Here is a 15,109-nt window from a genome sequence, read left to right as displayed (position 1 = left end):
TTTAAAAGCTACATACACCTACTGTTAGAAAAAAAAATTAAGGGAAAGATAGAACACTGAAAACTAAAGTCTTCCATGAGCTACCTGGGGGAGAGACATAATTGATGTTGACAGTCTGCTATGATTTTTCCGGATTTTGCCTTTGCATATACAAATGTTTTTTAGTATTATTAAAATGGACTCAAGCAATGGCTCCCTGTTTCCTAAGCCGAGGAGCAAATCCAAACGCTGGGTGTCCACGGCCCTGAGACCAGTGCAGACTCATCTTCCATAACTTCCTTCCTGAGCCACCTCCCCGACTTTGGCAACACAGAGCCACTTCCCACTCCCTAACCTCTCTGTCCCTTCCACACATCCTCTCTCTGCCTGGAACACCTACCTTTTCCCAGGTCCATCTGCCTGGCCAGCACCCCTCGGGCCTTGAGGCCCAGCACACATATCTCCTGTTTACAGTGACTCACTCTGTACCTTTGCACACAAGAGCACCAAGGATACTGCCCCCTCCCACAGGACTCCGGGCCCTTGTGACAGCAGGACCTTCACCTTTCCATCTGTGACCCACTTGGCAGAGAGCACACGCCCGGTCTGAGTCGGGCTGAATGAACAGATGAGAAAGGCCGAGGCTGGCAGTGAGGAGGCGTGAACTGTTAGAGGCTGCGAGAGTGTTCAGAGCAGGTGGTGCCGGTGCGACATGGGAGGTGACACAGGAGGTGACGTCTAGGGAGAAGCTAGAGTCAGTCAACAAAACGGGAGACAGGGGATGGGGGAGGGGTGCATACACAAAGCAGGAGGCAGGAAAGAGGAATGTTCAGGAAGCACTAGGGTGGTTTTCGATGAGGGGTCAGGGCAGGAGCAGGCTGAGCTTGGAGGACAAAGGCTGGTCAGACTCCAGGGGGACCTGGAATGCCACACTGGGCTCCTCAGACTTCAGGTGGGCACCACCAGAGGCCTGGAAGGGAGTGAGACCCAGACCCAGCTCTGAGCCAGACGACGTCCATGGAGAAGGGACCACAGAGGAGGCCAGACAGGAGGCCGAGGACCAAGCTGGGACTCACTGTAACATTCAGGGGGGAGACATCCAGGGTGTGAGCAAAGGTTGAGGAGCAGTAAGGGTGAGCAGGGATGCGGGGCAGCTCAGAAGGTCAAGCCGGTGGGACTAAGAGACCAGACGTGGGCCAGTGACCACAGGGGTCTGTTCCGACAGATGCACTTGCTTTACTTCCCTCTGCTGTAGACCACGTAAACTACATGCAGTGGGGGCCAGGGCTGTTAAGATGACGGGTGATCACCAACGGGCCTCGGGAAGAAGACCCCCACGGTTCCACCCGGGTGCGAGAGGTCAGACAAGGGCCCGATCCCCTCGTTTTGTCTCCAGGAGCCTGGCACCAGCACAGAGATGGCAGACACATGTCAAAGATGATGACTGACATCCATCAGCACCCACCGCCTGACGGACGGAGCGCAGACAGCCCCTTATGTACAGTGAGCGAAGCAACTTCGTGAACAAAATGAAGCTGTGCACAGGCCGAGCCTCTCTCCTCCCCTCCCCAGTCAACTCCCACCCCCCAACCCCAGGAAACCTCCCCAAAGGGCTCCCCCACCCTCCGCCTCCTCTGACACTGGAACAAACCCTGCTTCCCTGGGTCAGGCTGCTGTACTTGAACATAAGCCCCTTCATGGCTTATGTAGCGAGAAAAAAAGGGGAGGGGGGGTGAAGATGTTCCATCTGTCTGAGGCCTGACTTCTTAAAAAATTAGAAATCGCGTTAGACACAAAACATACTGTCTGAGTAAGTCTGAAGGACACTTCAGTGATAAGGTCACACAAAGGCAGCAGCAGACAGTGGCTCAGAGCAACACTCGCGTTCAAGGGCAACTCTGCACCGGGGCAGCCAGGTCACAGCGGGTCCCACACAACCGCCTGGTCACAGTGTCTGCCACACTGGGTGGATAGAGAGAGTCTCTGAATGGACACCAGAAAGTTCAGATGTGGGGGGCCCAGGGAAAGTGGGGGGCCAGGGCATACTTCCCAGTTGGGGTGGAGACTGAAATTTTATTAGGAGGTAGGAGGAGATCTCCTGGGGAGTCCCTGCCACAGCCTTCTGATCAGACTCCTCACCTCCAACCTCACCCCCCAGGGATCAGCAGAGCAGAGGACGGAGTCTCAGGTCACTGCCCTCCCAAAGCTCTTCAAAGGCCCCCAGTACCTCCAGGAGAAAGTCTCAGGCTGGCGGCCACCACCTACCTGCCCACGGTTGTCTATCTGCCCAGCCACTGCTCCATCTGAACTTGTTCTTTCTCCTGTAACCTTGGATCACATACCCACGCTTCCTATAACTGTACGTGAAGTGAGTGCAGGCAAGGACCTGAGTGACTACCCAGTGTGGCGGTCACAGGACAGGGCACAGGGCTGACCTCCCCGGACACCCTGTTCCCAGCTGCATTCCAAATGCCGAGGGAGCCGCAAAGGGGAGCCCCACAAGTCAAGACGTCTCTCCAACACCTCCTGAGAGCAACATGAACAACAGGGCATATGCACTCAGCTGATGCCCTGCACCCAGCCACCCTCTAAGCGCTGTGGCTGTATCAACATTTCATCTTTTGTGTTGCTGTTTCTAATCCTCCCAACGACTCTCAGACATAGTGTTACCCCCATTTTCCAGATGAGGAAGCTGAGGCACGGAGCGATGAAATCATCTACAGAGACGATGCTGCTAGGACAGGGAAAACCAGGATTCAGACTCAGGCCATGTGGCCCCAGGCCCATGACCTCAGCCCCATAATTCATGCCTCTGACAGTCCTTAACAGAACCACACCTTAAAGACCCCCCATTTCACATTACTACACAAACAAAACCCACAAAAACCAAATTCTCAGAAAGCTACACGGAGACCAGCATGTCCAACAGAACTTTCTCGAAATGTGGCCAGTGTGGCTGAGCAACTGAACCTTTTGTATCATCTTGATGAGTTTACACCGAAACAGCCGGGTGTGGCGTGTGGCTGCCTACTGGACGGCACGTGTGAGGCCTGTGTTGGCTGAGTCCACAACCGTGACAGCGCAAATGCTAACCGTAATGGATAATCCCTCCTCGAAACTAGGCTTCAGAAGGATGTCACCAAGTGCTGATGCCTCTCCTTTACAACATCTCTCCACCCCTTTAACTCGCTCCCATAATCTCGAGGCAGAAAGCATGCCCGTGGTCAGAGGAGCTGAAGAGGCCTTGCAGATGGAGTGGGACCCTACCAGCTGGCCGGCAACGCCTTAAGAACGCTGCTGTGGGTGTGGGGTTAGGGTGGCTTCAGACTCTAGGTTCACCCCACTGATGTGAAATTAAGAGGCCACAGATGTGTGTGTGTGTGTGTGTGTGCGTGTGCATGTGTGTATGTGGCATATCACTGAATATGCACACACGCTCCAGCCCAGGGCCCAGGACCACCCTGAGCACCTGTGTGATGAACGCTGGGCGGGCAGGGCAGACGCTGGCCATTCTGCCCAGGACAGTGGCCTCTTCTTGCTCTTCCCAGGTCCCCCGTCAGCCTCTTTCAAACAGTAGTCACAAAATCCGTATCAACAGTTACTCCTTGTCCATCAAGCACCACAGTTACTGAGCCCATGCCCTAGAGCCCAAGTGTCACAACTACTAAAGCTCCACTCACTCTAGAGCCCGTGCTCTGCAGTAAGAGAACCCACTGCAAGGAGAAGCCTGCGCATCACCACTAGTGAGCAGCCCCACTCGCCACAAGACAAAGTCTGAGGGCCGTGACAAAAGCCCAGTGCAGCCAAAAAAAGGAAAAGAAACCCTCTTCAGAGGTAGGACAACTGAGGCTCTGGGGATGACGTCCTTTTCATCCCTACCAACTCAAATCACGTTGGGGTTTGATGTTGAAAATCTTAAGAAACCATATGGAGGAGTTCTTCAAACCTCAACCAAAGCTCCAACCAATGACAGCCTCTGCGTACCAGAAATCACACCTGCATGCACGCACACACACACCCCGCCTTCGGTCAGTTCACTCATCCACGAAGCTGTGTCATACACAATGCCTAGGAGTCACCACCACACTTGTCCTCTGCTCAGGGTGTTGGGGCTCTATTCGATAAATACCCTCTTCCGCCAATGGCAATGGCTTGAAGGTGAGGCCCAGCCATCTGTAACTCTGTAAGCTGCACCTGCCGCTTTCATCAAATTCAAGATCTTACTTCTATCTGCAAAACAGACTATCAGCTTCAAGCTACCACGTCATGACCTCCTTGGAGAGGAGGTCACCATGTTCACATTCGTCCCCAGAGCTCACACAGGCATACAGCAGGCACTCAGTCAGCAAAGAGCTGCCAAATAAATGCATGCAGCACACTGAAGAAAGATCTATCAGTCTCAAGGCTTCTACACAGTTGCATTCAAATGCAGCATCTGGAAAGCCAGTGAACAGAAGTGTAAAAACACATTGGACCTGAGTTAGATGATGTGGGTTCAAGCCCCGAGCTTGCCAGAAATTCACTCGATCGTCCTGGGCAAATCACTCAACCTCTGGGGTCTTGTTTTCCCCTTCTATGAATGTAGTAGATTTTCCTTTAGCCCCTGGGTTTGTAAAACATGAAGAAAAGCTGTGCCTTGAGCGGTGACCACGATATTAACTTGATGAAAAGGTCAATGAAGATGTCACCGCCAGAGGCAACAATTCTCACGCAGATGTGGACCAAGAGCAGGCAGTGACTTTAACAGGAGGTAAAGCTTCTGCCCACTCACCCTTGGTCACATATGACACACATATTCGGGTTACTCTCTGGAGTCTCTATCAGGGATTCGCAAATTGCAATGACTGTTCCAGGAAGAAAAGTCTCCACATGGAACAATGACCTCCAGACATTACTTCCAGGTAATAAACGGATTCCACTCAGACAAAGAAAAATAAAGCAGCCCTTGGCTACATTCCGTAGACGCCCCATTCATGGAAGCATCAGGGCTGAGCTCTAAGTGTGAGCCAGACGGGGCTGACTTCTTGTCTTGGCTCTGACTCGGAGAGGATGGTCCTTGGCCAAGTCTCTGCTCTAGAAGCCAGGCTCTGGATGGGTATGACAACCCCCATAAACCATCCAGATTACAGGGTGAGGCCAGTAAAGCATTTCACAGATGGAGACTGCTGCCAACCCCTCGAGACAGATGAGGGAAGCTGTCGAGAGGCAACGTGGCTCGGGTGGAGAACCACAGAGCAGCACCTCACCTAACCCTGCATGTCCCCAAATTCCCTCCAGGGGCCTCCCAGGCCCCCACTCATGATGACCGGGCTCCGTTCCTTCGTGCAGGAAAGCTACGTGAACCTGCACGGTCCAGGAGACCCGCTTGCAAAGCTCTTTAAACCTCATAGTCAACCCCCAACGTTACCCAGCTGTGAGTAAGCTAGGCTGGGTTTCTTTCCACCCGAGACACCTGAGACGAGGGAGCAAGTCGAAGCTGTATATGAGATAAAGGTGTGCTCGTGAAATGAGAAGGGCTGTGTCAGGAGCCGTGGTGGTAGCTTTACTGCTTTCTCCCCCCAGCTTTTTTTTTTTTTTTAACTCCTTTTTCTTTAACCATTAGGTACCAATGGACACCAGATACACAGAGCTGGATAAAAAGGTTACGAGATCATATCAGTGAAGTTTCCCACCACGGCCTGCTAAAAGCACTCTGGTTGATTAGAAAGCACTTCTGTAGTTTGGGAACTCTAATCCCCTCTTATCAACCCTTCAGCTTAGGCATTTATCAGGGTGGGAACGGGGGATACATCTGCCATAGAGTGATTTCTGGTGCCCCTGCCCACGATGAAGCAGATCAAAAAAGGAGCTCATGCCTGCCAGACTGAAGTTTTCTCCATAGCAACACATGGGACTCTGCAAACAGGCAGGACTAAGGCGCTCTGTTGTGACTGGGCTGGACAGTGGTCCGGAGAAGCAGCAGCCGGAGGGTGCAGACACAAAGCAGGCGAGAGGGAAGTGGCAAGGTCAGGGCTGGCAGGGCAGCTGACAACCACATATCTGAGACCCTCTAGTACCCCCAGCCCACCTTTCAATAAGATGGATGGAAGAGGGACAACTGATGTTCTCCGGGGAAAGAGGCACCTGGGCTATTGTGATTGTCCCCTTTGGGGCAGACGGCTGGCACTGGAGAACTCGGGGGAAATGTCTCACGGAAAAATAGGTCATATCTAAATGGAAATTGGGGCCAGCATGATGGCGGAAGGTGTGCTCACACGCCCAACTGGGACGCCAGTAACAGAGACCACCAGCGTGGTTGCTGAGACCATCAACTGAGTGCCTGCATGCCAGGCCCAATGCGAGACATTTACACATTATCCTGTGGTGAGAGTTAAAAACTCACTCACTGATCAACACCTCCTTTCTGGCCGTCACATTTTTGCCAAGGGAATAAGTAAGGATCACTGAGGAACCCTTACGTCCCACAGGAGAGGGTTTGACACTTCAGGTAGACCAGGAGGAACACTAGCTCCAAATCTCTGTTCTGTTGTTCAGATCACTGAAATGCGGGTAGAAATCCAATCACAGAACAAGGGCACCCCAGAGACAGCCCTTCTCGGCTTCCCCTGACTCATTTCTTTAGAACACCACTGATGGGCCACGTCAGAGGCAGGAGAGGAAGACGCGTAAGTCAGGAACTATACAAGCTGGCAGAGGAACGTCTTCAAAAGCACATTAGGAGTTAGTCAAAGAGAGGCGGCACATACCCATGGATGAACATCTGTGCCGTATACACAGCTCTTCATCTTAACAGAACAGACGCAGAACTGTCTTAGGGCACTCATGAATGCTAAGGGGCAGGACCGGCAGCCTCACTGCGGGTTGCGGTGCCTACGGGGACGCCTGGCAGGATGTGGACTGGTGCCACGGGACCCATGTCCTGCCAGGTTGTAACACAACCGGCTCCCACTGTATATGCTGCAAACACATCACCCTGACAAGCTGACCGTGGCAACCAGTCAGCAACCAGGAAGAAGGTGGTTCCTGGGGAAAAGGTGGCCCTACTACATCTGTCTCCAAAACAGTTTGAAAGCAAAAGCCAGCCACTGCCCTCAAAGTTCTGAGTCCAAAATTTTTAAAGTCATCATGGACCAAAACAGAAACCCAACCCTCAAATGATGGGCCCAGAATTTCAGAACCGTTTCCATGCTGCAGACTGGCAGCGCTTGCAAATGAGCTTGGGCAACAAACAAAAGTTTCTGTCTTGAAATAACTTTAGAGGTAATATACAAGTGGCCTCGTCTCTGCTGGATGTGCCCCCCCTTGTTCTCATTCTCCGATTGCTAATGAGCGCCTTTTCCTCTCTCTTTCCCTGCCTGGTTTAGTCTGAAACGTGGCACCAAAGGAACAGGACACTGGAAAGGGAAGGGAAAGGGGAGGGAATGCGGCTTTCAAATCGGACACACACCCCACTGGCTGCCCACACCCTGAAGGCCGCTGGGGCCGGACTCCACCTAACAGGCCTGAAGGACCCAAAGTGTGGAGTAGAAACCCCCCCTTGCACCATCTCTCCCCAGCAGAGTCAAGAAAGAGAGCTGGAAGGGAAGGAGGGGGGGAAATAAAGCTCCACATTCCTGACATTTTTTAGCCGAGTGCCGAGACTGCACAGAACAGCTCTATTCCAAACAGCCTGCAGGATGGAAAGAAAACCTGGGCTCAGGGGGGAAGAGCCTGTCCCCCTACCCCAGCCTCAAAAATGGGAGAAGGAATCTCAGGAGGGTTCAAAACTGAGCCAGATGGAGGTGGGAGGGGAACTCTTTCACGTGTGTTCCCAAAGGAAGCGATCCCAAGGGAAGGAACTTGGAGTCAGCATCTCCCAGGGGACAGAACTAAGGTCCTGAGGTCCCTGCTGGGGAACAGAGCCCTTCTGAATGCTGGTGAGCTGACCAGTGAGTTGGGGAAGGGGCGAGACACAGAAGAGGTGGAGACCAGTTAGGATGCAAGGGTCGGGGGAGAGGGCCTCAGCTCATTGGCCGAGGTTGGGCAGGGGACCCCAGAGGAGGGAGTGGCCAGGATACTCGCTCTTTGTGGGAAGAATTATAATTGAGTTTTCCTGACTCAGCTTCTGAATGAAGGCATCCTAGCCCTGCCCCAAGTTAGAAACCCAAAAGCCGGCAGTCCCCTCGCCCTGCCTCCCCCTCCACTTTCCATCTCCTTCCGTCTTCAATCGGGCGGTGTTAAGTGCTGGCCTGCCCCCGCACCCTGACCCACATCCCTACCTACACACACAGGCACAGCACCCCTCCAGGGGAGAGCCCAGATGGCCCTGAGTGACAGCAGTAAGTCCCTGACGGTCTCCCCTGTGAGGGCGCCCACATGTGTTTCTCGGAGGTCCCCAGAAGACAGTGAGTTGTTTCCACTCTCATTTGGTAGTTCTAGAAACCCGAGTCTCCCCAAATACCTATCTCCATGGAGCGTCAGCTGGTAGATACGATAAGGACCTTCTGTGTGCCTAGCACAGCAGAACACACATGCTTCGTAAGGGAGGTTGGGGCATGGCCCTCCTCCTCCCAGGCCAGCCCACACTGACCCACATCATACCTCAGTGCACCTTTCCCAGGAGACAACCCGCCTGAAGGCATGGGTGCCACCGGACTAAGGCTCTACTGGAAGATGGTGGTGGGACGGACATAGGCATTTCGGCCACGACCCTTTCCACATTTCCCAGTCCAATCCCAAGATGGGGAGGAGAGCAGGGCAGTCTTTTCGCTGTTTTTTCCCACCCTGGGCCTTCTTTCCTCCTCTTCAACATACGGGATTAAGGACTCCTGGCGCTTTCTACCTCCCATAGGCGGCCACGTTTAACCAACAGGACTTTCCACCAGACCACAGGCGGTGAGGGAAGGAGGTATCCGGAGCTCAAATGCTCGGCAGCTCTTTTGGATTAAAGACAGAGTAGGTAGAGTCACCACCCTTAATGAACGCCAGAGACACAGCAGAGGCCCACCAGGCTGCAGAGCGAGCATGTGGCTGTGAGCGCTACAGCTGTCACGTGTGTCTCTCCAACCACACCCTCCCAGACTGGTGACAAGGCATTGGGAGGCCTCTCAGAATGAAGGACAGCAAGGAGATACTGAGGGCATCTGCTGGAGCCAACAAATTCTCTATCCCATAGGCTATTTTTATGGCCAACAATAAAGGTTCAGGCGCAAATGACTTGCTTTTATATTGGGAGATGCTGTTACTGCATTTGCTGCTCACATGATCTCAATTAAACCTCACAATAACCCCCGGGGAGAAAGACAGGTTTTTACTAATCTGTACTGACAGGGAAACTGAGGCTGCAGCTGTTTTTTGTGTTTTTTTTTTTAAATTTCATCAGATGAGTGACCAAGCAGAGACAGCAGCACAGGAGATGACCCTGGCCTGACAAAGCCCTTGCCGCGGATATACTGCAAGAGATGTGGGGGTTGAGGGAAGAGTAAAGTGGGCCTGCAGACCCCAATAGTAGTCTCCAGTTACTTCTGACAGACCCTGAAGGCCAGCCAAGGACACGTACACCCATCCAACCCTGGCTCAACCACCACAAGAACATCCCCACCTTGAGGGCAGCTTCCCTGCCTAGCAGGGCCCTCGTTATCCTGAGAGAGGAGATAGGAAACCCAGACACAGAGGGACACGGAAGAGGAAATTAGCCACACCAGAAATCCTCCACATCCAAGGCAACTGATAGATGGTTACAGCTTCCCAGCCCGATCCTGAGATGCAGATAAGCTGCCAATGAAGCGGCACTCACCTTGAGACAAGGCAGACCAGGGCGAGTCCTTCCCTGTTCGCCAGTTCACCCTGCTTGTGACTATCACATTTTTCTGGCTGTCTGGAGCAGGGAGTCTTCCCATCAGCCCCCTTGGATTCCGACCCCATTCGAGGTAAGTCGGTGAGGCCTGCCCCAGCTGTCCCCTACCCCCACAGTTATGGTAGAATCACCTTTCTCCTAAAAGCAGAGGATATGCCTCGCCTTCACCTTGCTCCTGTCACAGGGAGAAGCTCTAGGTCTACCACACATGGACTGAAGGAACAGTTCACAGAACGTTATGATCACAGGGTACATGAAAACTGGCCTTTGGGGCAAGAGCAAAAAAAAAAAGGAGGGGTGTCAGGAGGACGGCAAAGGACACTGCTGGGATGGGGCTAGGGCCATACCCCGAACACCTCCACTATGGCCCAAAGTTGAGGATGCAAGACCCCGAAAATCAGGTAGGAAGTAGAAAAGGGCCGGGGTCCCTCCCACTGGAAAAGCCCAGAGGAGCTGGCAGCTAGGGCTAGGAAGGGGGAGTTGTGCAATGCCTGCGGGTCTGGGAGTCTCCGGGCTTGGCTCCTGGACACCAGAAAGGAACCTCCGCTGGGCGGGCTAGGGTGGCAGAGCCGCGTCAGTTCGAGGCCAGGGTTGAGAGTCGGGGCTACAGAGAGAGCTGCAGGGTCCAGTGGGTACCCAAGGGGGCGGCAGGGCTGGCGGTCACGACGCGGAGCTGGCGGCGGTGTCTGGGCTGACTAGGAGGCCGAGGGGCGCACGGTGCACAAAGCCGGGGGGATGCGGGGGACCGACACGGCGGCCCGGCGCCCGGGCGCAGACGCAGACCCCGGGGGACCCGCAAGGGGACGCCGGGCAGCGCGCGAGAGGGGCGCTCCCCGCCCCGATGTCGCTCACCTCGAACATAAGCCCGATAAGGACGCAGAGCACCAGGCAGAAGCCGATGTCCGCATGGTTGTGGATGACGAACTCCTGGCTGAAGAGCGGGTAACTTTTCGTCCGCCGGCGGAAAGCCATGGCAGTGGGCGCGCACGGCCGGCGGGACCCGCACCCGGCGCTCAAGAGCCGCCGTGCAAACTTCTCGAGCCCCGGCCCCGCTCCACCCGCCGGCCCGCCGCCCGCCCGCCCGCTCGCCCTCCCGCCGCCGGCCCAGCGCCCAACAACTTCTGGGGCCCGCCCCCTTCCTCCGCCCGCCCCCGCCCCCGCCCCCGCCGCCCGGAACCGCCCCCGGCGCAGCCCCCTCGCCGCCCGCGGCCCTCAATCCGCGCGCCCGGCTCGCTCGGGCCCCGCCCCCCGCGCGCTTAACCCTCTCGCCGCCGCCGGGGACGCGCGGGGGGGCGGGGCCTGGGCCGGTGGGGGCGGTACCCGTGGCCGGGTCCTTCTCGCCCGGCTCGCGCACCCCACTCCCTTCTCCTGTGCTGCGAATCTGCAGTTTCCAGCCGAGGGGCTCACGAACGCTCTGCCCTGCCCGGACAGGAAGTGGGCCCGGGTTTCCCTCTCTCCTCGGTTACCGCTCCTTCCTCCACGGGAAGGGAAGGGCCGCAGGGCCACCGAGAGGTGGGCCGCGCCTCCAGGGTTCTTCCGGGGGTGCGAGCTCTGACCCTGTGGGGCTGAGAGCAGCGCAGGTTGGGCGCAGGAAGGAAAAGCTGCAGGCCGGTTTCCTTGATGGCCCGCGCCCTGCACCGATGATTATGAATGGACGGATAACCAAGTGTTTGTTGAGAGCTAGAGAGCGTTAGGCACGGTTCAGAATGCTGGGAATAAGCGGCAAAGACCTTGCCCTCGGGGAGTTTGCTTTCTAAAGAGAGGAATGGATGAATTCGTGCAGTTTTGCTCTATTGACATTTGAGATCTTTGTGCCACTATCAATGAGTTTCACACCTTTTACCCAAATATCTTCGGTATTAATCTGAAAAAGTGGAAGAATAAACACTGAAGAAGAAAAGAAAGAACTTTCACATTGAAAGTTTCTATTCAGTATTAAGTTTTAGAAGTACTCCTGGAAATGACAAAAGGTATTTTTCATAAATTAATTTATATCGGCAAATATTGGATTTATTCCTACCAATAATGGAGTCAACTAATCACCTTCCAGATATACAAAAATACAAAAATGAGCAAAGAACTATTTAATTCCTAGTTCCTTTTTTATTAGGTCCTCAGCAATTTCACTTATAAGTAAATACAATTTCTTAGAAACGGCACAGTGTAGGAAATGGGGTTGAATCTGGACTTAGCTGGAGTTCCAAGATAAGTTTTCCATCTTAAGTTTCTTGAATCCAGTATTTAGTCTTTGTTCTTTAATTCCTTTATCTGACTTTAAGGAAATGAGAAAGTAATGCCTGTATTGGGCTAAACCTAATTTAACTTCAAGACTGACCTTTCTTTTAGTTGGACCTCAGTCTCAGGAATAGAAAGATCCAGAACTCTGGAACATCTCAATTTTCCATCTGTGAAGAGGTGTTTAAATCTTCAAACTGCAGACATGTATCTATCAGGTTGAACCCTATGGAATTGATTTCTTTATAAGTCAAAACTGGAATACCAGCATTTCATATGGTTTAATCTGATAGTTCCCTTGTGTTTAAACATGACCATTTCTAGAGGATGCAGTGGTGGGAATTTCCTGCAAAAGATGAGATGTTGCCAACCTTTTAATATTCCCAAGAGTTTAGTTGGAAAGTTCTGGTACACAGTTAGGTACTATAACCTCCACATTTATAAATGAGAAACATGATATATAGGGGATGACTTCTGGCTCAAATTGATGACTGCCAACTCCAAACCTTTCCAAATATAACTGAACAATTAGACTTGGGGCTTAAGTTTAGCTGTATGATTTATATGTCATTACCTTTGAAATCCCAAGAAGGAAGTCCTGAAAACTGTCACAACCATCTTTAAGTCCTAGTTTCAAGACCACCTTCGACCCCAAATGGATCTCTTCCCAACCCTCCTCATGTAACCAGTCATGGAGTCCCACGAATTCTTACCTCAGAATCTCTCCCATCAACTCTCACCTCCACCATTCTTCACCTGGGCCACACTAATTACCCATATTACAATGACTCCAATATCTCCCCCCTTCACACATTATTCCACTAGAAACATCTACTGAGCACCTACCAAGTGCCAGAAACTGTGCTAGTTACTGAAGACAGAAAGATAGGACAACCCTTGTTGGTGGTTTTAAAATATGTCCTCAAGTTCTTCCCTATCTCTCCCCAAAAGAGATGGTGATTAATACACCTCTCCCCCTTGCGTGTGGGCTGGATTTGGTGGCTCGCTTTTAACAAACAGAATAAGTGATGGTCATAAAAGCATTTTGGTTTTCTTATTTCTTTCTTGAGCTGGATCACTTGCTCTTGGGGGGAAGGGGGCTGCCATATTGTGAGGATACTCAAGCAGCTTTATGGAGAAGTCCCTATGGACAGGAACCAGGACCTCCAGCCAACAACCAGTGCTAACTTGCCAACCTTCTGCATGAGCCCTGTTGAGAGCAAATCTTCCAGCTCTGATCAAGCCTTCAGATGACTGCAGCCCTGGCTGACCTCTTGACTCCAACTTCATGAGATATCCCTAGCCAAAACCAGCAAGGTAGCCACTCCCAAATTCCTGACACACAGCAACTGTGAAATAATAAACATCTGCTGTTTTAAGTCAGTGAATCTGGTTGTTATTTGTTATACAGCAAGAGGTATGCTGCAGCTTACAATCTATTAGAAGAGACAGAGGCATCGTTACAATTCAGTGTGATGATGGTGACTCTAAGAACAGTTTAAAATATGTACCCTATGAGGACAAAGGAAAGGCAACTTAGTTCTGGTTGGGGTATTGGGAAGAGGACGTTCAGGCTGGACCTTCAGTAGGTCCATTCTCTATTTTATTAATAGAGACTGCAGAAGAGCAGTGTGAGATAAATTTTGGAGACTTAAGATGGAACTAGATTGTAATGCATTTCAAATGCCATGATAAAGAATTGTACCTTTCAAGGTATACATTTATCAAAACACCATGAATATCTTATAATTTTATTTGTCGATTATACCTTAGTAAAACTGAAAATTTTAAAAAAGAGAGAATTGTGACTTTACTCTGCAAACAGTGGGAATTTTTTTTTAGCATAACTGAATCTCTCTTTAGAGAGAGAACCATCAGGAATATAAAGATCATTTTTATTTAAAAAGAGTGGTATCTGGAAGACCAATTGAAAATCTATTATAACAGCCTAGTCAAGAAAAAAAAAAAGGAACCCTTCTCGATAGTGGTGATAAGAGTGAAAAGGCAGTGGATGATTTCAGGGACATTTCAAGGGTTAATTCATTGGATTTGGTGTTTGCTTTAATATACGATGTATAGAAGTTGGAGGAAGCAAAACTTTAGGCTCTGGTGCTCATGCTCAGTCACTCAGTTGAGTCAGACTCTTTGCGACCCTATGGACTGTAGCCCACCAGGCTCCTCTGTCCATGGAATTTTCCAGGCAATGACCTAAATGATAGTGGGACCATTAAAAAAAAATGTATATGGAACAACAGAGAAAAAAACAGTTGTAAGACAGGAAAAGTGGGCCTCCGCTTTGCACAAGCTGAGCCTGAGGAGTCCTTGATGCTTTGACAGGTCAGTTGGAAACCATTGGATTGGATTAAGGGAGGGAAAGCCAGAAATAAAGGTATTTGTGCTTCATCTCGGAAAAGGCGATGGCACCCCACTCCAGTACTTTTGCCTGGAAAATCCCATAGATGGAGGAGCCTGGTAGGCTGCAGTCCATGGGGTCGCTAAGAGCCGGACACAACTGAGCGACTTCACTTTCACTTTTCACTTTCATGCATTGGAGAAGGAAACGGCAACCCACTCCAGTGTTCTTGCCTGGAGAATCCCAGGGACGGGGGAGCCTGGTGGGCTGCCGTCTATGGGGTCGCACAGAGTCGGACACGACTGAAGCGACTTAGCAGCAGCAGCAGCAGCAGCAGTGCTTCATCTGCAAGGGGACTGTTGAATCAATGAGGTTAACCAAGTGTTCCAGAAGAGTGTGCTGAGTGAAGGAAAAGCCCAAACTCAGCGGAATCTGAGGGACCCCCAACCCTGAGAAGAGAGGAGAAGGAAAAGGAAAGGGTAGGGTGGAGGAAGCTGGAACATAAGCATTTCACCAGGACAGGTTAAACCAGGCAAGATGAGAAGAGGATGAAGCTCCTAGATGTAGGCATTACAGTCAGAGCCTACTTTAAAAAAAAAATTAATTGAAGTAGAGCTGATTTACAACGTTTCAAGCATACAGCAAAGTGATTCAGTTACATACATATTTCAGATTCTTGTGCATGCCCCTGCAGTGGAAGTGCAGTC

The 15,109-nt window shown here is 51.7% G+C and overlaps 1 protein-coding gene across 2 annotated transcripts in view; it reads right to left on the bottom strand.

The window, feature by feature from the left end:
- The window catches only part of TRAM2 (translocation associated membrane protein 2), a 69,384-nt gene extending 58,466 nt beyond the window's left edge, over window positions 1-10,918 (bottom strand). For both annotated transcript variants that reach the window (XM_005896846.2, XM_070361286.1), the window contains exon 1: window positions 10,667-10,918. In XM_005896846.2, coding sequence (XP_005896908.2) covers window positions 10,667-10,786 — 120 coding nt within the window. In that variant the 5' untranslated portion in view covers window positions 10,787-10,918. The remainder of the gene's footprint in view (window positions 1-10,666) is intronic.
- Window positions 10,919-15,109: the final 4,191 nt, after the last annotated feature.

Source organism: Bos mutus, chromosome 23 (genome assembly GCF_027580195.1).
Source record: "Bos mutus isolate GX-2022 chromosome 23, NWIPB_WYAK_1.1, whole genome shotgun sequence".
In the NCBI taxonomy this organism is placed as follows: domain Eukaryota; kingdom Metazoa; phylum Chordata; class Mammalia; order Artiodactyla; family Bovidae; genus Bos; species Bos mutus.
This window is presented reverse-complemented; position numbering and strand designations above follow the sequence as displayed.